At 39.6% G+C, this 24911-nt stretch overlaps 1 protein-coding gene and 1 long non-coding RNA gene across 2 annotated transcripts in view; one reads left to right on the forward strand and one right to left on the reverse strand.

Moving 5' to 3' along the window:
- The window catches only part of LOC308612071, a 440886-nt gene that overhangs the window by 386498 nt on the left and 29477 nt on the right, over nucleotides 1–24911 (forward strand). The gene's annotated exons all lie outside the window — the stretch shown is intronic.
- LOC308611866 (UDP-N-acetylglucosamine--peptide N-acetylglucosaminyltransferase 110 kDa subunit-like) lies at nucleotides 9806–13343 on the reverse strand. The gene has a single exon (XM_081223989.1). The coding sequence runs from the start codon at nucleotides 13168–13170 to the stop codon at nucleotides 10030–10032; it is 3141 nt and encodes a 1046-aa protein (XP_081080115.1). The 5' UTR covers nucleotides 13171–13343; the 3' UTR covers nucleotides 9806–10029.

The raw sequence follows: 24911 nt of genomic DNA on the forward strand, positions 1-24911 counted from the left end.
TTAATATAGTCAATATAGTAAATACAGCTATAACACACATGATATGATGCCACTTTGGTGATTTTCTTCATCCATGTAATTCTGAAATTTGACAGTATAGTTTTCATATTCTAATGAGCTGAGTATTACCTTTGCAAGGATAGAAAAATAAAATAAATTCATAATATTCTTGTGTGGTTTGCCCCTGGGGTGGATTACCATAATGGGGGGATATTTGAGCCTTTCCCCAAGTCATTAAAAATCCTCCAGCGAGCAGCCCCTTGTCCTCTCCAGGGAGTGGGGGGAAAGGATCTTTAATCATAATAATCCTGGGGGGAGAAATCTCGGAAATAAGACATCTGCTTCTGTGCCTTGTTGTTTTGCAGAATAGCAATGATTGCCTTAGCAGCTTCTATTGCCATATGTATACAATAAGTAAATGAACAGAAAATTGAATGAACGCATAAAAGAAGGATAAACCCACCCAGCTTAACAAACCCACTCTCTCACCTGCTGTGCCCCGAAACATGAAAGAAAGAATCATGGGATCATAAGGATTAATAAAATAACAGTCTCTGTTAACAATATTGACAGGAGGTATAAGGATAATTTGTCTGATGTGGGACCAACAGCTTAACTAACTGCTTAATTCTTTTTTTTTAAGGGCAATTCATTCATTTATTGTTTAAAGATTGTAAGACATCTGAATTTTTGTAGCACAATTTAAATGTTTTACTTTTTTGATAAAGCAGAGTATAATAGCAAAAACAATTAGTTTCCAGTAATATCTATATCTCTATTCAGAATTAAGTCTTCCACAGACATGTAACCTGGAAACAAAAGCCTGTTACAATAAGCAAAGCTTCAACGGAGTGGCTACTTTTTGGGCCAGGGAAAGGTTCATCCCTATAGGAGGATGATGTGCTATGTAAAATGGCTGCAAGGTCACAGCCTTGAGGGCGTTGGAAGTCTACTATCCTATTCCACATTACGTAGTTCAGGGAACTTCAAATGTCTGTTCATCTGCAACCAAGCTGGCAACCTTTAACTGATATTTCAAGCAGGTAAGAAATAAATGAAAAGAAATCCCTACATTGATGTTCCTTGATTTACACTGTTAAATGGTTCATTAACATGTAATTCTGGCTAAGAATTACATTTGAGACTCCTTGCTCAGATTTTGGTTAACAGTACAAATCTTTCAGAAATTCATGTTTTTATTAATCAATAATTTGTCAGCTAGGATACGTTCAGGCATCAGCTGCAACATCAAAATAGGTGCACTGCCTCAGCGCTTTGGAAAGACATAATCTAAAACACTAATAGCAGACAAAATATCTGTTACTAGACAGCATATGTGCAGTACAGCAAGACAAAAACATATTCATATGTGCCACGGACCAGCCTCAGAAAGAGGATTTCACCGCCCAGGGTCAGAAGGGACGGGGTAAGGAACTGAAGTAGCACCGACGAATGGGGTCAGAAGGACCAAGACAACTGACGGTTGCAAGGCAAGTTTTATTATGCTACAGTTGCAGATTATATAGACTAGAAAAGGGAAGGTTGCCAGACGGTGGTTTACATTATCTAATGACTGTCTCGGCTCAAGGTTAACTTCCCTGGCAGAAAACCCATAAACCCAGAATCATCCAAAATAACCTGCACGTGCAGGGTGGAGACAGATTGGCTTGTCTCATTTTACATACTTTCTGATTTCTGGGCCCTGGTGATTTATCTCCCGTGGAATGGAACAAGGAGGGGAACAAGTAGGGACAGTCCCTTCGAGCAGCGGTGGCATGCCTGGCATGTCTGTAGCCTGCTCTCAAGGCTGATTGCTTCCCACAGGTCCCCCTTCTTTATTTTTTAATTTTTGCTGCAAAATAATTCCATGAAGCTTAGTGCCGAGAGTAGTATACTGAAGCATGAGGATACGAAACAGACATGAGAAGATTATTATCAATAATAGGCAAATTATGGCCAGGGTAATAACTCCTGACAACCCTCTAGTAATCCACGACTAAGGGTTTAACCACTTTAAATGATCCAGTAAAGTTTGAATTACATCTTCTGGTGAAATATCATCAAGATGTGCATGTTGTATATCCTGAATTTCAGCATTTAATTTCTTAAGATCAAGACTAATATTATTATCTGACCAAACACTCAGCAGATGCATTTTTACTTTTTCCCATTCCCAAATACAGTCATTGTACTTGTAAGGAATAACACAAATCCACGTATACTTTGCATGACAAGCTAAACGCATCCTCAATTTTAATGCTGCCATCTGATCTCCAATCCTCAAAATTGCGTTTTTAAATTCATCTAACTTGTTATTAATCTGTAAATCTATGTGACTTTGTAAAGATTAAGCAAGACTGGTATTTTGAGATAATTGATTAGCAAAGTGAGCATGATTAATACTCTGTGAAAGAGCAAGACGGGCAGTAGCCGCGGTAGCAGACAGAGCAGCCAAGGCAAGTAAACTTACTATTAGCCACCCAATAAAGCGTCTCCTTCTCTGCAAGGCTTTAGAGAGTTCCACCCATGCCTGTACTCCAGTATCTTCATACCAAGGTTCTCTCAGATGTACAGGCACCATAACATATATGGGTTGCCTTAGTATAAGCACAGATTGTGTTCCTGCAGAAGGGAACATACAACTGCTAAAAATACAATGAACACAGCTAATATTATATCCTCCTTTGGAAGAATTACCAATGTTAATAGAACCAATCAAAAGTGTATATGGAGGAGCAACACAAGTTATAACAGGTGTATTGGAATAAGTTAGAGCTAGTTTCCATATATCCCAGTTCTTTTGAAATGTGATAAACCTATCTATGATGGGAATAGAAGAGAGAAGAATTGACCCCTTGGTATGATCTGTAGTACACCATATTTGGTTATTATTCCAAGATGCATTGCAACATTCAAAATTGGATCCAGCAAAGTTAATGGTCATAAAAGGAGGAAATTGAGGTTTTGATTTTCTGTTAAGAATAGTAACCTTATGTCCAACTATAAGTATCCCTTGTCCTCCAAGTAAATGCTTCATACAGAAATAATTTCCTGAATCTTCACCTGGAACCTTGGCTATAGTAATAGCGGAATCCCAAAGTGGCGAGGCATATGAGATTCGACCTCTAATATTAATAGCTTGCCCATTTTTATACCAAATGATGGTATCCTTAAGATCCTCTCGTCGGCTGGTAGCCGGGCCTGTAAGAGTAATGTTGGTTCCTGTAAAATGAAGGTTCACAAAAGCAAAACAGTGTAATAAATGAGTGATAACATGTTTAGTAGCTTCTCGGGTCTGTGCTGTAGCACAGAGGAAACCAGAATAAGTATCAATAGTGACATGAACAAATTGTAATTTCCCAAAAGACGGGATATGAGTAACATCCATTTGCCATAAATAACTAGGTAATAATCCACGAGGATTAACACCATAATGTGGAACAGGAAGGTGAGGTAAGCACTGTGGGCATTGCTTAACAATTTGTCGGGTGGCTTCACGAGTAAGGGAAAATTCTTTGCGTAACGTAGCCGCCGACTGATGGTGTAAAGCATGCGACTGCTGTGCTGCTTGTGAAGCAGTTTGATCATAACTTACCATAATATGAGGGTGTCCAGGACATGGACCATGAGTATCAACAGTATGAAGATAATGAATGCAATACCTTAGCCATTCTTGACAGCATGACGAACGGAAAGGAGGAGGACGGTAATTTGGGATATGTCCTGCTTTAGGGAAAAGAGATTGAGGAGGAAGAGTAACTTTAACTTTATTTTTGGGAGGAAAACGCACAGGATAAAGATCACGTTTAGATCGAGTTAAAACATCTGCAGTCACATTAAGTTTAGACAATGGACCAGGCAAGTTAGAATGAGCACGGATATGCAGAGCTGCAACACGGCCATCGTGGGAACGAATAAGCTGTTGAAGCAAACGAAAAGAGGATGATAATTCAGGGTCATTAGTATGTCCTCTGGTCGCAGTCTCCAGAAGAAATAATAAGCTGATAAGATATTTACTATCAGAAAACAAATTAAAAGATATAGAAGGCAAATGTTTAAAAGCCATCATGACAGCATACAGTTCAACACGTTGAGCTGAAGTCAAGGAAGTTTGTTTAATGAGTTTTGTTCCGTCGTCAGTGATTACAGTAGCCCCTCCTGAAGAAGAACCGTCTGTAAAAACCAAAGGTACATGAGGAATAGGCTGTTGCCTAATTATAGAAGGAAAGATATAACAGTTAACTTTGTCGAATTGGATCAATTTATCAGCAGGGTAATGGCATTCCAAGGCACCTGAAAATCCTGCAAGAGCAAGACCCCATTCATTACTATGTTGAAAAAGCCAATTTTGTTGACTAACTGAATAAGGGATAATAATTTGAGAAGGTTCTATACCCAGAAGTTGTAAGCATCTAGTTCTACCTTGCATTATTAGCTTACTACTAAGTTCAAAATAAGGGTTAATAACCTTAGAGGATGTAGTTTTCATATGAATCCATTCAATAATGCCAACAGTTTGCCATAAGATGGCAGTAGGCACATGAGGTGTTGGACAAGCAATTAAAGAAATTGGCAGGTGAGTATGCATTCGAGTTAACTGTGCAGAGCTGATAGCTCTATTAACTACTTGTAAAGCTTGAAGTGCTTCTGGAGTCATAGAGCGTGAAGTAGAAGGAGCTGAGTCACCTTTAAGAATATCAAACAAAGGCTCTAATTGAGCAGTAGTAAGTTTTAAGGAAGGCCTTGGCCAATTAATATCTCCAAGTAATTTTTGAAAATCCTTTAATGTTTTTAAATTATCAACTCGAATTTGCAGTTTCTGAGGCCTAATGGTAGTGTTATCAATATATTTTCCCAAATAGAAAAATGGAGATTGTCTTTGAATTTTTTCTGAGGCAATGACCAAGCCAAATGATTGTAAGGATTGTTGTAAAAATTGAAAAGCAGTCTCTAATAAAGAAATATTATCAGTGGCTAAAAGTATATCATCCATATAATGTATGAGATATAACGTTGGAAACCTTTTTCTCACAGGAGTTAAGGCCTGAGCCACATAGTTTTGGCATAATGTAGGACTATTTGCCATGCCCTGAGGCAATACTTTCCATTGAAAGCTCCTCATGGGCTCCTTAAAATTTAAGGAAGGCAAGCTAAAAGCAAAATGTTTTCTATCTTCAGGAAACAAAGGAATAGTGAAAAAAACAATCTTTTAAATCTATAACTAAAAGATGATAATCGTGTGGTATGGCTGTTGGAGAGGGTAGGCCTGCTTGAAGAGCTCCCATTATTAGCATAGTTTTATTAACAGCTCTTAGATCCGGTAATAACCTATATTTTCCAGATTTTTTCTTGGTAATAAAAATAGGAGTATTCCAAGGACTATTGGAAATTTCTAAATGCCCTAATTGTTTCAGTACTAATTGTTCTGCAGCTTCTAATTTCTCCTTTGTGAGGGGCCATTGGTCCACCCATACAGGGTCATCACTCAGCCAAGTAATTGGATCGGCAGTGAGTGGAGGAGAATCCAAGGCCCCTAAGAAAAACACAAACCTTGTCTATCATATTTTATTTTCACATCAATAGGATAGACAGGTCCTTGTTGATTTGTTCCCAGCCCTTTTGTGGGAAGAAATCCTTGATCCAACATCATATTAGAGACTTGAGAATTTGGACTATAAAGTAATACTCCCATTTCTTTTAATATATCTCGGCCCCAGAGGTTTAAAGGCAGCCTAGGCAAAACATAAGGCTGGAAGTATCCTGAATGGCCCTCACTATCTTGCCATAATAACTGACTACTTTGCATAGGAGAAGAACTCTGTCCTATTCCTTGAAGTTCTGTAATAGTAGGACTAACGGGCCAATGTTTATGCCAGTGAATCTGTGTCATAACAGAGACATCAGCTCCAGTGTCTAACAAACCTGAAAAAACCTTTCCATTAATGGTTCATTTCCTGTCTGGATGTTCTTTCCCTATCTTCTGAATCCAGTAGGCAGCATTAGATGATCCAAAAGCCTTTGTGTCTCTCTTTTGATGTTGTAAAATTTGTCCATGAGGTACAAAGGGCAAAAGTAGCAATTGTGCAATTTTATCCCCAGGAGAAATCATTATTATATTTTTAATAGTTTGTGCCATGATTTTTATTTCTCCTTCGTAGTCACAATCTATGACTCCTGGCATAATAGTTAAACCCTTCATGGTGACACTACTTCTTCCCAATAGTAGTCCCATCAAACCCTTGGGTAAAGGTCCATAGATGCCCGTAGAGAAGGCCTGAGGACCCATTTCAGGAGTTAATACATATCGGGCGGAGGTACTGTGGTCCAGTCCTGCGCTTCCTGCTGTTTCTCTGGAGAGCAAAGATATTGTATGTTTTTGTTTTTGGTTAATGTCTGATTGATAGTTTGAGGAGGATACACAGACATTGCCCCTATTATCTGTTGGGGCCGGGGAAGGCCCCGGGAGGAGTTTCCCGACAGTGGTGTTCCATCCTTGTGGGCCACTGAGCGACCAACAATCGCGTGCCCAACGTTTTCCCCTATTGCATTTAGGGCATAAACCAGGGATTTTCTGACCATCTGGAGGGTTTTGAGTAGGGAAGGAAGGACCAGGGTTACAGTGAAAAGATCTACATTCTCCAGCAAAATGACCTGCCTTTCCGCATTTAAAACTAGTCTTTGTTCTCTTTGGATTGTTTTTAAACCCCACTTTAGTTGATGCTGCAGCCATAGCAGCACCCTGTATATAAGCAGGCCCAATGTCTGCACAAAGGCGAATATAATCCTCCAATGTTCCCCGTTTTCTCCAAGGTCGAATCGCAGCCTGACATGCATTATTAGCATTTTCAAAAGCAAGTTGCTTAACTACAATTGTACCAGTGAGTCCATCCACAATGAGTCTCCCCACCGGCTGTAACAATCTATCTACAAAATCAGCATATGGTTCATCAGGTCCCTGTCTAATTTTTGAAAGATCCTCAGTTTTGTGTGTAGAAGATAATTTCCTCCAGGCTTGTAATGCCAAATGATTTATTTGAGGATAAGCAACAAAGGGATAAGTTAATCGAACTTGTAAAGAAATATATGGTCCTTCCCCAATCAGCATATGATAATCAACTGGAATATCATGGGTAGCATTCTTTTCTGCTTGTTCAGCAGCCCGTTCATAAAAATCAAACTTCCATATTAAATAATCTCCACCATTTAAACAAGCTCGTGCAATAGACTGCCAATCAGCAGGGGGAAGAGCTTCTCCTGTAATAGTGTCAACCATAGCAGTAGTAAAAGGAGCAGTGGGCCCATATTGAGCACAAGCAGATTTTAAATCTTTCAAAACTTTAAAAGGAAGAGCCTGATGCTCCCTAATAGCCTGTTGAGGATTATTAGGATCAGGTCTTTCCGTGACAGGACAACAGAAAATAGGATCTTCTCCTCGTTTTATTGCTGCTTGTACAGCACGTTGCAAGGGACTGAGCAGTTTTACAGATGGAGAATTTTGAGGAAGACAGTCCTTACTAATTTGCAGCTTTTTCACTGACTTATCTATTATAGCCATTAGAAAATCATCTTCAGGATACTTCTCTCTTTTATGTTTAAAAGCCTCATCTGTTAAGTCAAAATGTTCCTCTTCATCTGAAATATTTAAATTTATTAGCTCTTTTGGTTTAGGAAGTGGCGACACAGTAGCTGATAATACAGTCGTTTCTTCTGTCAGAGGCTTATGTTTTTCTGACTTTACATTCAAATCAACACTATCATGAGAAGAACCTAAACATATTTTTATCAGATTCCACAAACTAAATGTAACAACGGCAGTATGAGTAGGCCCTCGAGACTCATAATAATTTTTAAAATCTTCTCCAACTTTCTGCCAGATTTCTATGTCACAGAGCCGCCATCAGGAAACCAGGGAGATACATCATGGATATGCTGCAAAAATTCAGTCAACTGTGAGGTAGAAACTTTATTACCCCGAGCTTTAAGCATCGAAAGTAAAACCGGAGCAAATAATTCACGCTCCTTTGAGCCCTTTTGCCCCATCTTATTTTACTTCTGACTGTTGCCTTATGCCTCTGTTAGTTTCACTTTTACTCGTGTCCACACATATTTTGCATAAGGGTTCTCTTACCTGCACTTTCTTTTTCTTTTAATTGGCTTCACGCTTCAGGTCCCTGTTCAGGCGCCACTTGCCGCGGACCAGCCTCAGAAAGAGGATTTCACCGCCCAGGGTCAGAAGGGACGGGGTAAGGAACTGAAGTAGCACCGACAAATGGGGTCAGAAGGACCAAGACAACTGACGGTTGCAAGGCAAGTTTTATTATGCTACAGTTGCAGATTATATAGACTAGAAAAGGGAAGGTTGCCAGACGGTGGTTTACATTATCTAATGACTGTCTCGGCTCAAGGTTAACTTCCCTGGGAGAAAACCCATAAACCCAGAATCATCCAAAATAACCTGCACGTGCAGGGTGGAGACAGATTGGCTTGTCTCATTTTACATTCTTTCTGATTTCTGGGCCCTGGTGATTTATCTCCCGTGGAATGGAACAAGGAGGGGAACAAGTAGGGACAGTCCCTTCGAGCAGCGGTGGCATGCCTGGCATGTCCGTAGCCTGCTCTCAAGGCTGACTGCTTCCCACACATATGTTGGCTTGTTTAAGCCTCAAGCCCTCGATCCTTTGATGAAATACAATAATTTCATTCCTATGGTTTTCAATACCAAAAACTCAACCTCCAGGAGGGCTAAAGTCTAATTTGTACTCCAAACCAAGTAGCAGTGCAGTTCGCTACTACTGAGGCTGAATCCATAAAGACTTCAAGACCACGACCAGAAGACAAGTTATTATATATAATACCCTAGAAGGCCTGAAACATAATTATCATATACATAGCTGGTCCTTCAGAGCTTTTCACCTATAACATGTTTTTTGATGAAAGTTATTTAATGTACTGGAGATAACTGTGACTTACTGATCAAATATTTGAATACTTATACTTACCTGGGATTTCATTTCTGCTGAAAGAAAAAGGAAGAACAGGACTCACCTAAAAAAAACAAACTTTAGAAATGAAAGTAAAAATCTTATCACACACTCTCACTTTTGGAAGCAGCATAGAGGGGCAGTCAATGGTAAAACACTGGTGAAATAGGTCAAAACTCTAGGCCAAAAATCCATTATTATTATCGTCAGTGACAGTACCACAACTGTGCCCTTCATAATTAATAAGCACTCCTAACAATCTTCATTTGGCACCAGATGATGTGTTGAAGAGAAACATTCTGGGAGGTTTTGAATCACACTTGGTATTTTGTTAGCCAAGTTACAGGAGAATTTTTAAAGTGGGGGGAAGGGAAGAAGGAAACGGACCAGAAAAAGAATTGAAGCCATCATCTACAGACCAACAAAGCACTGAGAGTTCCAAACGTTATGTCAGACACTAAAGTGACTGATAGAGGCTCAAGTGGTTTATAAAACCTATAAAAAGACTACACCAGCAAAGTCCCCATTTATCGGTAGAGTTCAGAAACTAAAACAAGGAATATTTTAGCTTAAAACCTTATCTCAAGAGAATCATATACACTTCACATGAATAAAAATACCTGAAACCAAACATTTTTAAAAGCTCCAATACCCAAAATATAAAGAAAAAAATTAATTCAGAAGACTCAATCAATCCGTGATAATCACAAAACGGCCGGGCAATCTCTATCTCCCTTCCACATTAACCATCCATCCCCTGGAAGACCAAGGGAGATCAGACCTTCCAGACTTACCTTCCAGACTCACCTTCCAGACCTTCCAGACACCTGGCTGCTGCAAAATTCGATGGAGACTCCTTGTGGAACAGCAGTTTCGCATCTCTTGGGTTTCTCCCTATCGTGATCATGCAGGAAGCAAGTCTGGCTGTGCTATTTCTTATCATTGTCTGTCACCCATCTGCACCATGATATTGAAAAAGTAGTTCCCTTTCCCCCAGAAGGTTGAGGCTCAGCTACAGGGGTAATTCTCCTGGGCACACAGTCATTATTTAGGCCGACTCAGTGACTTCAACCGGCTTAATCATGTGATCAGGTTTGTTGCCAGCTGCATAATGCTCCCACATCTGTAGGTAGAGCCGCTCTAGTTCCATTGTATATTGTTTGGTGTTGAACAGAGGGCTAGATGTTCTCTGCTTCCAGACTTTGCCACGAATTTTCTTCAGGTATTCGAGATCAGTTCCCAGTTTCACAGCTATCTCTTCATATTCTTGCCGATTTTTAGCAATCAGCTCAAGACAGCCTAAACAAGTGAGCTGGGAACCTGCAACTCGGGAAGCAAGAGTCTCTCCTGGCATAGTCACCATGGGGGTCCCTGCCCAAAGGACATCCATCCCTGTGGTGTGGCCATTACAGAGTGGAGTGTCCAAGCAGACATCAGCCAGCTGGCCTCTCCGAACATGTTCCTCTTTAGGAGCAACAGGTGAAAAAATGATACGGTTTGGGGGAAGGCCCATATTTTGTGCGTACTGTTGAATATTAGCTTCTCCTGCTGCTGGAAAACGCAACAGCCACAGTACACTATTGGGAACACGCTTCAGAATATTTGCCCACATCTGCAAAGTAGATGGGTCAATTTTGTATAACTGATTAAAGTTACAGTACACAATGGCATCTTCCGGTAACCCGTACTGAGAACGTGTGGTTACAATAATGGTACGGGGAACCTCCTCTCCAGTGGCAGCCTTATTGTTGATCAGGGTAATTGCCAGGCCATTGCTAATACTGAATCCATTCATTGTAATCTGAATTTGTCCTCTGTTAATCATTTCAATAACTGCTTCTGCAACAGTATTCATAGGAATGACAGGCATATTAAGAGCTGTATTACTGCTGTCTGCGTTGTCTTCTCCATCAGGACATTTCATCTTGACTATTTGCACATCTGATAGACTATCAAGAAATGCTTGGAGGTCGATGCCATTCAGCACAATCCGATTGTCATAAATGTGCCCATTGGACTTAAAATCGATGACGGCTTTTTTCTTCAGGTGAGGGAACATATTAGCATGATCACCAATAAAGAACGTATGGGGCATATAAGCCAGTTTCTCAGAATACTGCTCAGCAACTTCAGCAGGTGACGTTTCCTGATCAGTGATGATATAATCCATGAAAAGCACGCCACTAGTCCCAGGGTACCCCAGCCACATTGCCTGAATAGGAGCTGGCCTGAGAGCAAAGAGTTCATTTCGAGCACCCCTGGTATAACCATTCATATTTACAAGGATGTGTATACCATCTTGATGGATGCGATCAGCTGCTTTCCCATTGCATGGAATCTGAGAAAGATCAGTGAAATGATTGGCTTCTGCCATCACCTTCGCTCGGAAGTTTGTGCCATCATGTGGGCTCAGGGCATAACAGAATATCTCAAATTTATCAGGACTGTGCATGCCTGGAATAGACTGCATAAGGTGAGAAGTAGGATGGTTCCCAAAGTCAGAACTCACGTATCCTACACGCAGTCGACCATCACTGAGCTTCAAGTCTGTTATATGTTCATACGGTGGTTTATGAAGGGCACTTATATTAGCCAAGCAGAGGTTCCCATGCCTCTCAGCAATAGCCTTCCTGAAGCCATGAGGAAGAGGATAGAGCATACTATGATGAGGCTGCACAGAAGGCAACCTATTCTTCTCCAACTGGTCAGCCACAATGCTGACCAACTTCTTCATTCGCTCATCATAGTCTGTCCAATCACAGACAACCTGCAGGCAATGAGCCAAATTACAATAAGCGTCAGGAAAATCAGGTTGAAGCTTCAGAACAGTGCGATAAGAAGCAATTGCTTCTGGAATATTCCCTGAATCCTGGTGAATGGAAGCCAGATTGCTGTGGGCATCCGCAAATGCAGGGTTGATCTGCACGGCACGAGTATAACAGTCTAAGGCTCCCTGAACATCCTGCATCTCCCATAGAGTGTTTCCCATATTACAGTACGCATCAGCAAAGGTAGGACTGATTCGAATAGCCTCCTTATAATGCATCAGAGCTTCGTGCAGTTTTCCCTGCTGCTTCAATACACTTGCTAAATTTGAATGGGCATCAGCAAAGTCTGGGCAGAGCTCTAATGCTTTACGATACAAGTGAACCGCGTCTTCACTGTTTCCCTGTTCTCCTTTGATATTGGCTAGGTTATTCAGAGAGTCTGCATGGGTGGGACACAGCCGGAGAGCTGTACGATAACAATCTTCTGCTTCAGCAACACTGCCCTTCTCTTTGAGAGCGTTGGCTAAGTTGCAGTAAGCATCAGGGAAATGTGGTTGCAATTCAATAGCTCGCCTGTAGGTGTCTATTGCCAGATCCATCAGGCCTTGCTCATAGTATACACAAGCCAGGTTGCCATGTACCACTGCATGATTTGGACTCAAGCTTAGGGCACGAAGGTAAGCTGCCACAGCTCTGTCAAAAATCCGTGCCTCATTGAAGACATTTCCTAAATTGATATAAGCATCCAGAAAATTGGGGTCAAGGGTGACAGCCTTTTCAAAGTGATGAATTGCAAGCCAAATCTCCCCTTGTGCATTGAAAACACAGCCAAGATTACTCCAAGCTACTGCAAAGTTCGGTTGCATCTCAATTGCTTTCAAATAACATGCCTTGGCTTCTTCTAAGCCACCCAGGGCTTTGAGCAGGTTCCCCAGGTCACTGCGAACACAGTACAAAGAAGGATTGTACTGAAGAGCAGAGACGTAAGCTTGTACTGCTCCTTCCATGTCGCCTGCTGCTACCAAAGCGGCTGCCAGGTTAATATAACCATCGATGAAATCTGGTTTGAGACGCAATGCATGCCGGTAATGCTCAGTTGCTTCCTGCAACTGCCCTCTTTCCTTGTACACATTCCCCAAATTCGAATAGGCTTCTGCCAGAAGAGGGTTCTGTTTAATTGCCAGAGTACTAAAGTGGGCAGATCTGTCCAGCCTTCGACACTGGAAGTGTATAGATGAAAGTAATAAAAGTACACCAGTATTGCCTGGCTCTTGTCTCCAGAGCTGCATGCAGTGTCTCTCAGCTGTCTCAAAATCTCCTGCCTGATATTCTCGATGTGCCAGCTCAGCTAACCCTTGGAAGGAAAGCATACGTTTCGTTGGTTCTGTGCTGTCGGCCACGTTGCCCACGGAAGACGCCATCTGGAGCTTCTGGAGAGAGTGAAAAAAGGGAGTAATTGAGTCCCGCTGCCGCCACTACTGGCAAGAATGTTTCTAGTGGTAGCAAACACGAGCGCAGCAGCCATACCACTGCTTTGGCACGCTTAAGCAGCGGCAACAGTTACAGGCACCGAACCTTAGGAACTATGGTTGGCCATCTACCTCTCATGCTCTTGAAATCTTAATTCTTAACCCTGCCCTCTTCCCCCATTTTTCTCCTAATCAGGGAATAAAAATTACCTATCCATTTGCCTTAGAAGAAATCAAAAGTCAGTAGGCCAAACACTTTTCAAAATATTGTTTTCTGTCCAGTTGGAAATGAAATACATGATTGACTTTTCTTCATCATTCATATAGTCAACGTGGAGAACATTAGGGCCGTGAATTTCAATACAGTAAGATGAGAAAATTTTAAATTGGCCTTCCCAAACCACTAATAAGTAACCGATGTTGTATAGAATGCTAAAATCTTAGAGACTGAGTTTGATATTTTAAAAGTTCTGCAAACATGAGCTAATTTCTCCTCATCAAATTTCTCATGCCTCAAACCTGAGTATTACTTTTTAAAAGATAAATTTTTATTTATTTATTTATTTATTTTTATCTTGGCTGCGTTGGGTCTTCAGTGCTGCGTGCAGGCTTTCTCTAGTTGCGGCGAGCGGGGGCTACTCTTTGTTGCGGTGTCCGGGCTTCTCATCACAGTAGCTTCTATTGTTGTTCCACAACTCTATGGGTTCCTTTTTAGGTCCTACGAAGAACCCTAGAAATTAGTTCATGTCATTATAGGTTTTTGCAAAATTGTCAAAAGTGAGATATTTTTATTTCCATCAGGTAAGTCCAGCGTCTATTTCTTTGTCAATTTTCCTTCTATCATATTCTGCTATGTTGGATCATATTGGATTGGTCACAGGCTTTCTTGAAATCTGGCTAAGGAGATGTTTTAAGTGAGGCTATTATGTGATTTTCAGACACCACCATATGTAACTGACTATATAATATCCCATTACAGGAATAACTTCCAGTACTCTTACTGACTACTCTACTGACTTAACTAGCACAAGACACAGAAGCGTAAGGACAAAAACCACCTTACAATATAGCCATGTCTTGCACTTCACAGCTCTCAAAGCATGTGCGTTTGAAGAAGAAAAAAATAACTGAAAAGTATAAAACCAGAAGTTATTCTGTGGAAAATTATTTCAATCATCAGGCATGTGAAGGATAAGTCAAAGATTCAGTTTTCTTCAATGCTTAGTCAAAACGGAAATTTCCTTCTGTCAAGAATATACCCCAGGGCTTCCCTGGTGGTGCAGTGGTTGAGAGTCTGCCTGCCGATGCAGGGGACACGGGTTTGTGCCCCAGTCCGGGAAGATCCCATATGCCACGTAGCAGCTAGGCCCGTGAGCCATGGCCACTGAGCCTGCATGTCCGGAGCCTGTGCCCCACAACGGGGAGAGGCCACAACAGTGAGAGGCCAGCATACCGCAAAAAAAAAAAAAAAAACCAATATACTCCAGGGGCTTCCCTGATGGCACAGTGGTTAGGAAGTCACCTGCCAATGCAGGGGACACGGGTTCGAGCCCTGGTCCGGGAAGATCCCACATGCCGCGGAACAACTAAGACCGTGTGCCACGACTATGGAGCCTTCGCTCTAGAGCCCGTGAGCCACAACTACTGAGCCTGCGAGCCACAACTACTGAAGCTTGTGTGCCTAGAGCCTGTGCTTTGCAACAAGAGAAGCCACCACAATAAGAAGCCTGCACACCGCAACAAAGAGTATCCCCCAGTCGCTGCAACTAGAGAAAGCCTGCGCACAGCAACGAAGACACAACACAGTCAAAAATAAATAAAGAAAGAAATAAAAGAATATACCCCATCAATAATGTGTGTAATGGAATGGTGTGAATGAGTATTTTATCAGAATTCCTGTAATGCACAAACCTATAGCAGTACTGAAATCAGTAATGCATTTATAATAGTAAATATTTATGAGGAAGTAATCCATAGAGGTTTTCTCAAAGTTAACAATGAACATTAATGCGACATTATCAATAATAAATTGTGATGCTGAAATAAACTTTTCTAAACTATTAATAACTAAAAGCAAACTCTAATCAACCATGTGAAAAGAAATCTATGTCTATAAACTACAAAGTTTATTTCTTAAAATTTTATTTCTAAAACAGGAGGCAGTTAAAGAATATATAGCTACAAGAGTGGGGAAAAAGTTTTATAGAGACACATCTGGCAGTAGTTAATTTTCAAATGTCATTTTTCTAGATTTTGTGACACCTATAGTATTGATATTTCAAAGCATTTAACAAATTGTAATTTGAAGATTTGCTACTTCCAGGTAGAGTAAAATATTTTGAAGCAAAACAACATTTCCACTGAGAAAAATTTTAAAAGCCAAATAAAATAGTCAGCATTCAATCAAAAAGTTCTAGACATACCAAGAGATAGAATCATATGACTAAAATTCTAAGAAAAGAACAGATAATACACAAATATTTATATAAGATATTGTGTATATTTATCAGGAAAAGTCTTTATCAAGAAAAGACTTTTAAATCATCAAAATTAATATTACATTTTATTTATTTGTATATTTTATTTATATATAGATATTTAGATATTTATATAAAGAACTTAAAGTTAAAGCTCTAGTTAAGGCAGTGACAAAAGCAGTAGCAGTGGCAGTGAAAAGAAATGGTTATATTCAAGGATATTTTGTCAGTAAAAGTCCAAGATCAAATGTCTGACTGCATACATGGGATGGATAGACGGTGTGGGAAAAATCAAAGTTAACTATAGAGGTTCTAGTGAAGATGGGGTTGCCATCACCCAACCCAAGGGGTTGCTATCATCCCCAAGGTCTAGGAGACTCAAAAGGAAGGTCATGGTCGAGGAAAAGTTAATTGCTGGGAAAATAAGACTCCCAGTCTCTCCAGCTCCTTACACTAGTTTTTTTTTAAACATCTTCATTGGAGTATAATTGCTTTACAATGGTGTGTTAGTTTCCACTTTCTAACAAAGTAAATCAGTTATACATATACATATGTCCCCATATCTCTTCCCTCTTGCAACTCCCTCCCTCCCACCCGCCCTATGTCACCCCTCTAGGTGGTCACAAAGCACAGAGCTGATCTTCCTGGGCTATGCGGCTGCTTCCCACTAGCTATCTATTCCTTATACCAGTTTTGTTTTTCTGCTCATATACGTAGCAGCATTTCATTCAAGGGGAAAGTCATTGATCTGACTGGTCAAATTAAACACCATAGTTCAAAGCACATTTACAGTGGTTAGTTCCTCCACAATTTAGAAAGTAACGTTCACAATTTCCCTCTTCCTACACTGTGGAACACATTGGCCATTCCTCCAAAGTTTCCACTCCATAGAGTGGACCAGAGATGACGTTAGCCCAGAACTGAGAGCTTGGCATGAGATGGTGTCAACCCCACCTAGAGCTCTGGCATAAGTTATGACCCAACCCAGCTCTACAGAGAGTTCTGCATGGAATCTTGTCTCAGCCATAATAATGTGATTCTGTTTTTCATTTGGTTTGCTTCTTTGCTTAACTTTCCCTGGCCACTCTGACAAACAAAATTTCAGGCAATCCTGGGCCACTCACTAACTTTATTCCATCTAATGTTATCCAGATTCCCAAGAAAATTACTAACTATAAAGGGGGAAATTTGGAACATGGTGAGTTTTAGGTGCCTGAAATATACAGGTAACTGAATCCAGTTAAGTAGCAAATTATTTGGATCTCAAATATGCCAGTAGAAGAGCAGACTAAGCTCAATTTAATGTACTCTTACTGGAGACACATGTAAATTCTGGGTCAGTTTTGAAAATGTTAAAAGCACATAGCTGAGATTAAAAGAAAGAAAGGAGCACCTGCATGTTTCAGAAAGTAACAGAGAAATCAAATCCAGAGAAATAAGAGCAGACTGATGTGTATGCGTTCTGTTCCTTAGTATAGGCCTTATGTACATAGGGGCTGGAGCTAGAAATCTAACATTACCTTGAGGCCAGGAATTTAGACTCAGGATGGAACAATATGGAGAAGTTAGTACAGATATCCTACAGAACTTTCATGAGGAACTGCTTAGTCCATTAAGAGGGCCAAGGGAGGTGGTGAGGAAGATTGATATCTCTTGAAAACCTTCAGGTACAGAAAACATCAGCACCTCTGAAAAGTAGGCCTGTCCTTCCCAGAGTTGTGATGGCCAGGTTGTCACTAACCTGTAAGGCCCTGTATGAATCAGAAACTGCAAGGAGAGGAATTCAAAGAAAACCAGATGCAGGATGGGTGTGGCAATAAATCCTAGGACCCTATCAGAAACAAAATTAAAACCACTCTAGAGGGAAATTTTAACAAACCAGGGCAGAGAGTATCCTAACCAGAATAAAATAATAATTCTGAGGAAGTTCCTTTACTTATTTAAGTAAGATTCAATGCATTTCCATGGCCAGGCCCTTTAGAAGAATTCTAAAACATATACAAACAATTCATTTACATCTTATATATCCCACCATCCAGAGCAAAATTCACTTAAGAACTGTACTGGTGGAAATTGGGCAGCACTATGGAGAAAATAAAATGTGTTTACCATCAAAAAACATGAAGGTAAGAAAGATAATGTCTAATTTTTTAATTATCCTGTGGTTTCTTGAAATCTTTTGGAAACCCAAACTAGAGAAACCTAGGAGGAAATGAAGATTTAAATGTTTAGAGATTTATCAACTCATCTATAAAAGCTTTATTAATCTCTTCTTTTAATAACATTCCTGAGAGGTATAAATGTGTCCAGTGATAGGGTTGAATAAGCCTGAGAGAATTTCAATTGTTTACTATTCTTGGTCAGCTCTTAAGACCTTTCAGGAGCATCTTGATTTTCATGGCCTCATCCAACAAAAGCAGGATATTTTACAGAAAGTCCTGGGCCACTTTTCGGCTTGCTTTTGTGTTTATGCTTTTGGTTTTTTCACATCGGGCGGTACATTAGGCTACCTATTGCATACTCCCTCATTCATGCATGCATTCACTCAAACAATATTGACTGAGTTGAGACATTTAATTAACACTCAATAAATGATGTTTAGATGAATGAATGCGCTTTCTATCAAAGTAAGTGTAAGTACTGAGAAAAATTACAGAATGTATGATCCCAGCCCCACAAAAGCTTATAACTGTGTTGAGGATATAACATATGCTGATGAAATAAGTAATATATCATATTGGACAGTGTCTAAGTTCAAAAATGAGTTTTTATAAATAATCAGAGCCTAAGGAGCACAAAGAAGGGACAGTTCATTATGGCTTGAATCTATCAATAAATGTACATTTCAGATGAGATTTGAGATTGACCTCAAAGAAGAGGACTTAGATATATGAACAGAGAACAAAAAAGGCATGGTGATAGCATGTGCATAGATAGTGTGGCCAATATTTATGTTCTTCATTAAAGATAGTCAGAGATAACCCAAATGTAACTGTTTCCATGGGTCCATTCTCAGTATCCAAACAAAACGGCAAATCCTATCTTAGTAAAACTAATGAAAAACACAGTCTTTAACAAAGAGATTGTGAAGGAAAGGGGGAGAGAAAGGCTTGCATCCCACACCACACAACAAAACTTTTTGAATTATTTGTTTAATTGTCTCCCTCTGAAAATTTCCTCTCCCTCTCTCGGTACGTGTCTCTTCTCCCACATCTGGCCACACTCTACCAGCCATCTTTCCAGATCTTTCCAGAACTCTCCATCCTAGTTTCATTAGGCCACAATTTAAACATCTCACAGGTCTCCAGGATGCATCCCCATCACTTATTCCACAAAGACAAACAAAGGACACTTCTTAGGATTACGTTTCTTTGAAGGAAGAGGTCATGAGGAGTGATTATAAATAATATAAGGTGGAGAGCAGTGACTTAAAATACCATTTTTCATCTTAGAATGTGAATACAGGGAACTTTGGGAAACTAGAAAATCTAGAAAGGATTCACTGATAATTATTTATGTTCAATGAATAAAATAAAATGTAATAATACGGCTGAACTCTGACAGATTCACTTTTTCAAAAGTTGCTTTCACACACTTTCACTATTGGGATGTTTGATAAACACACCTTTCCTTCTTTACTTTCTTCTTTCTTTGCAGATACTGGCACCAAACTTTCAAACAATAACAACCTTCCCATAAGTCCCTTGCCAGGCAAGATTAAGGTATAACAATCCAAACAAAGTTTTGAAGAAGATAACTGCTTGAAAGCACAGGAAAAGAGCTGGGTTTCTCTTATTCAACAGTCACATAATGAGTAATGTGCGAATTGGTTTAAAAAGTCTCTCTGCATGAGGGGCTAAGGTTAAGATTAGAACTTCTGAGGCCAGAAGAGCAAAATGACTACAACAATCCACATATTTTCAAGAGCTGCCCTTTGGATGTGAGGCATTGATTTTTCCCACTATTTTTTCAGCAACCCAACTGGTGTCTTTATTAAATGACATCAGAGAATACAGTGTGGCCAAGAAGGCTTAGATTTCCTTAGCCCCAAGTCAGATATTCTCCAGTGACTGTCCACTCAAATGAAAAAGAGAGATTTACAAGAGGAAACTGGATACAACTGAGTGTACTTTAATTTTACCTGAATTATTTGTTTTGTTTTCAATTCTCCGCTGAAGTGCCTACATTAATATATCTTTAAGAGCATTTCCTTAAGTTGAAGTATTCATTCAGTATATTCATTTACTATAATTTAGAAAAGCCAAATGATTTAGACAAATTCATTTCTATATTGCCACAACAGTGTATTGTGAACTAAATGACACCTGGCAGTTCTTTACTCAGATACTAACTCAATTAGAAGGCAGAACAAGGATACCTACCCATTCAGGGAAGGATAGGTCACTTAGCCTCTGTAGCTCTCTTAGGTCTCTTATCATCACAGTAACAAATTGAAGACTAAAAACCATATGATTATCTCAATAGATGAAAAAAAAGCTTTTGAAAAAAATTCAATATCCATTCATGGTAAAAACTCTCCAGAAAGTGGGCATAGAGGGAACACATACCTCAACATAATAAAGGCCATATACGACAAGCTCATAGCTAACATACTCAATGGTGAAAAGCTGAAAGCATTTCCCCTAAGATCAGGAACAAGACAAGGATGCCCACTCTCACCACTTTTATTGAAGGTACTTTTGGAAGTCCTAGCCACAGCAATCAGACAAGAAAAGTCAATAAATAAAAGGACTCCAAAATGGAAAGGAAAAAGTAAAACTGTCACTGTTTGCAGATGGCATGATCCATAGAAAATCTGAAAGACACCATCCAAAAATTATTAGAGCTCAAAAATGAACTTGGTAAATTTGCAGGATACAGCATTTATATCTAGAAATCTACTGTATTTCTATACACTAACAGTGAACTATCAGAAAGAGAAATTAAGGAAACAATCCCATTTACAATCGCGTAAAAAAGAATAAAATACAGAAGAATAAATCTGCCTAAGGAGGTAAAAGACCTGTACCCAGGGAACTATATGACACTGATACAAGAAATTAAAGATGACACAAACAGCTGGAAAGATATACCATGGTCACGGATTGGAAGAATTAATATTGTTAAAGTGACCATCATACCCAAGGAAATCAATGGATTCAATGCAGTCTGTATCAACATATCAAGGGAATTTTCCACAGACCTAGAACAAATAATTTTAAAGTTTGTATGGAAACACAAAAGGTCCTGAATAGCAAAAACAGTCTTGAGAAAGAAGAACACAACTGGAGGAATCATGCTCCCTGGCTTCAGACTATGCTACAAACCTACAGTAATCAAAACAGCATGGTACTGGCACAAAAACATCGATCACTGGAACAGAATAGAGAGCCCAGAAAGAAACCCATGCACTTATGGTCAATGAATCTATGACAAAGGAGGCAAGAATATGCAGTGGAGAAATGTCTGGGCTTCATTAGGGATGGTTTCATCAATTAATTTGTTTTCTTAAATGGACCATACTTTTCCATGTCTTTGTATACCTTGTGATTTTTTTGGTTGAAAATTTGTCTTTCAAATATTATAATGTGGTATCTATGGAAATCAGATTCTCCCACTTTCCCAGGGTTTCCTGGGCTTTTGATTGTTGGAGGCTGTATGTTTAGGGACCTTTCCAAACTATTTTTGCAATGACTGTTTTCCTTATCGTATGTATGCACCGAAGTCTCTGTTCCTTTAGTTCATGTTTAGCTAATGTTTTGACAGAGATTTCCTTGAATTCCTGCACCTAAAACAAACAAAAATAAATACACACAAGCACATCCACATGCACACCCAAAACCACACACCTCTGCCCATTGTGCAGATTGCTGGATCACTCCTTCAACATTTAGCTGACCTGCATTGAGTTCAGGGCTCAGCCCATGGTAAAAGCTTAGAGACTCCTCTGGTGTTTTCAGAACATGCATCTTATCTCGAGTATGCATGTGGCTTTCCTAATTTCTCTGGACACATGTGTACTTTTTGTAGGTTCTAATTTCCCAAAGAATCTCCCCCAACTTTGGCTCCTGCATCTTCTGTGGTCTACTGTATTTCAATGCACAGTCTTCTGCCCCAGCCATCTGTGCTTTGTTAGTTCAACTTGCACTTTTTTGAGCATTGACCGCTGCTTTTCCAGACTGTGTTCCAAGTTAGCTAAGACAGAGATAAGCATCTTGTGTCAGTCCTTCAGGTAGCTCCCAGACAGGTTAGAACAGATACACATAATAATCTGAGAGTACAGTCTCTTCTGCTCCCTCCTGAAGCAGGATTGAGGGTCCCATTCTAGGAATGGTCTGCTGTTACTTTAAGACTATCACTGCATTAAGACTCCACCACTTTAAGACCATCACTACACTAACAGTGGATGGGGCAAGGGCAAGTAAAAATGCCACAAAGCTTTCCTGCCATTTTCAAATTGCCTCTTCCCTGGTTCAGTATGTGTTTGGTTGCTATAAATCTTTGGCTGATTTCAGGACTAAGAGAAACTCAAAGAACCCCACAGCAAAAACCAGTATAATCAAACTCTCAGAAGCCAAATGACACAGAAAGAATCTTTTCTCCCAAAGGAGAAAGAAAAAAGAAATTTGTTACAAAGCAGGGATCCTCAAAAAGATTAGAGCTAATTTCCTCTATGAAACCACGGAAGCAAGAGGCCAGCCATATTTAAAGTGCTGAAAGAAAAAAAATTGTCCGCCAAGAATTCTATATTTGGCCAAACTGGGTTCAAAACGTAGGGAGAAATTAACGCATTCCCAGATGAACAAAGGCTGAGGGCATTTATTTTACAACTTCCTACCACTGCCCTATGAGAAATGCTAAATTGAACCTTCAGGTTGAAATGAAAGGACACTAGACAGCATCTCGAAGCTGTAGAAAGAAATAGAAATCTCCAGTAAAGATAAATACATGGGCAAATACTAAAGCCAGTATTGTGTTATTGGCTTGTAGCTCTACTTTTTATTTCTTACATGATTGAAAAAACAAATGTATAAAATAATCATAAATCCATGTGATTGGGCTCACAAAGTAAAAAGGTGTAATTTGTGACAATAATAATGTAAAGAGGAGGAACAGAACTGTAGAGGAACAGAGTTTCTGTGTGCTACTGAAGTTGGTTTCAATTGAAATTATATTGTTTTAACTTTAGAATGGTAAATGTCATCTTCTTGATAACCACAAAGAAAATATCAATAGACCATATGCAAAAAGAAATGAAAAGGGAATCAAGAGTTCACCACAAGAAAATCGGCTAAGCACAGAAGTCAGTAATGGAGTAAATGAGGGGCAAAAAATGCATAAGACATACAGAAAACAAGCAGGAAATAGACAGAATTAAGTTCTTCCTCATCAGTAATTTTTGAAAAAGTAAGTGGATTAAGCTCTCCAATGAAAAGATAAACATTGGCAGAATGGACTTTAAAAACAACCATAATCCAAGTATATGCTGTCCGCAAAAATCTCACTTGATTTCAAAAGACACAAGTTGCTTGAAAGTTAAAGCATAGAATAAAATATCCCATGCAAATAGTAACAAAAAAGAAGGAAAGAGAGACAGAAAAAGAAAGGAAGGAAGGAAGGAAGGAAGATAGATCTGGGATGGCTATGTTACTATCACACAAAATAAACTTTAAATCAAAAACTATCACAAGAGGAAAAGGAGGCCACTATATGTTGATAACAAGTTCAATCTATCAAGAACATAGAACACCTATAAACATATATGTACCAAACAACCCCCAAATATGTGAAGCAAACATTGACAGAATTGAAGGAAGAAATAGTTCTAAAATAATAGTTGGAGATCAATACCTTGCTTTCAATAGTGGAAAACACATCTAGACAGAAGATCAGTAGAGAGGTAGGGGGACTGAATAACACATTTAACCAACTAAACCTAACAGCTGTATATAGATCACTCCACTCAACAACAGCAGAATACACCTTTTTCTCAAGTACACATGGAACACTCTCCGGGAAAGACCATATGTTAGGCCACAATACAAGTACCAATACATTTTTAAGAAATTGAAATCATACAAAGTATCTTCTTTAGCCACAGTGAAAGGAAGGTAGAAATCAATAACAGAACCATTGATAGCCATTTCCCATCATGCCTGCCACACATGATATAAAGCAATGAAGGGAAAAACATAATTTACCACTTAGAAAAGTGGGAAGGAGGACATACCATTGACACAGAGTGTATGCTGTTTCCCATTGTCAGGGATAGAAATAAATTAGCATCATTTATTCATTAGTGTGTTAATTTCTTGGTCAATCATTGGGCAGCCAGTGTTTCTGCCTGATGGGAAGATTTCCTATACTCAGTGTTGAGTGGAGCCAACCTTGAAAGGGACATTTTAAAGGATTATACTGTGATGGGCTTCGCAGTACCCTTCCTCCTATGCCAGTATTTAGGCTGGGGTATTTCCATGGAGTGTGTACAATCGTAGGCCCCAGTTCACCAGAATTTAGTTTGACTCGTTCTGTTAATACATTCCCTCAGTACTTTGTCTTTTGTATCCTTTTGCATTTACTTCATTCTTTATTATCACTGCGAAACAACTTTGTTTCCTGTTCAGATGCCAAAAAGTGGATATCAATACCTCGTGAGTTTTACACATCACAGATCAGTTTTGGATACCAGGGACAGAGACAACAGCTATTTCCAATGACTTTGAGACATACTTTGAACATGTGATTAACATGTTGAGTGTTGAAATGTGTGTCGAGCTCATTACACGTGCTCTAAAAGGTTTCAAACTGCAAATATTTAAAAATCTCTATCTTTGAATCGTTTTCCTGTGCTGTCCCTTTGTGTCAGACTGTTAATATGCAGTCTGGCACCTTCAAATAATGTGGCTTTGTAACCAATTATTTACATGTTGTTTTATCCACAGAGAATCTTTTTTTAAAATAAATTTATTTATTATTTATTTTTGGCCGTGTTGGGTCTTTGTTGTGGCACACAGGCTGTCTCTAGTTGGGGCGAGTGGGGGCTACTCTTCGTTGTGGTGTGCGGGCTCCTCATTGCTGTGGCTTCTCTTGTTGTGGAGCACGGGCTAGGCGCTGGGACTTCAGTAGTTGTGGCACATGGGCTTCAGTAGTTGTGGCTCATGGACCCTAGAGCACAGGCTCAGTAGTTGTGGCACACGGGCTTATTTGCTCTGCGGC

Source organism: Mesoplodon bidens (genome assembly GCF_964165515.1).
Source record: "Mesoplodon bidens genome assembly, chromosome: 2".
Taxonomy (NCBI): Eukaryota; Metazoa; Chordata; class Mammalia; order Artiodactyla; family Ziphiidae; genus Mesoplodon; species Mesoplodon bidens.

Coding starts and splice junctions, on each gene's coding strand:
- LOC308611866 (XM_081223989.1), bottom strand. CDS start 13,170: ATGGCGTCTTCCGTGGGCAACGTGGCCGACAGCACAGAACCAACGAAA.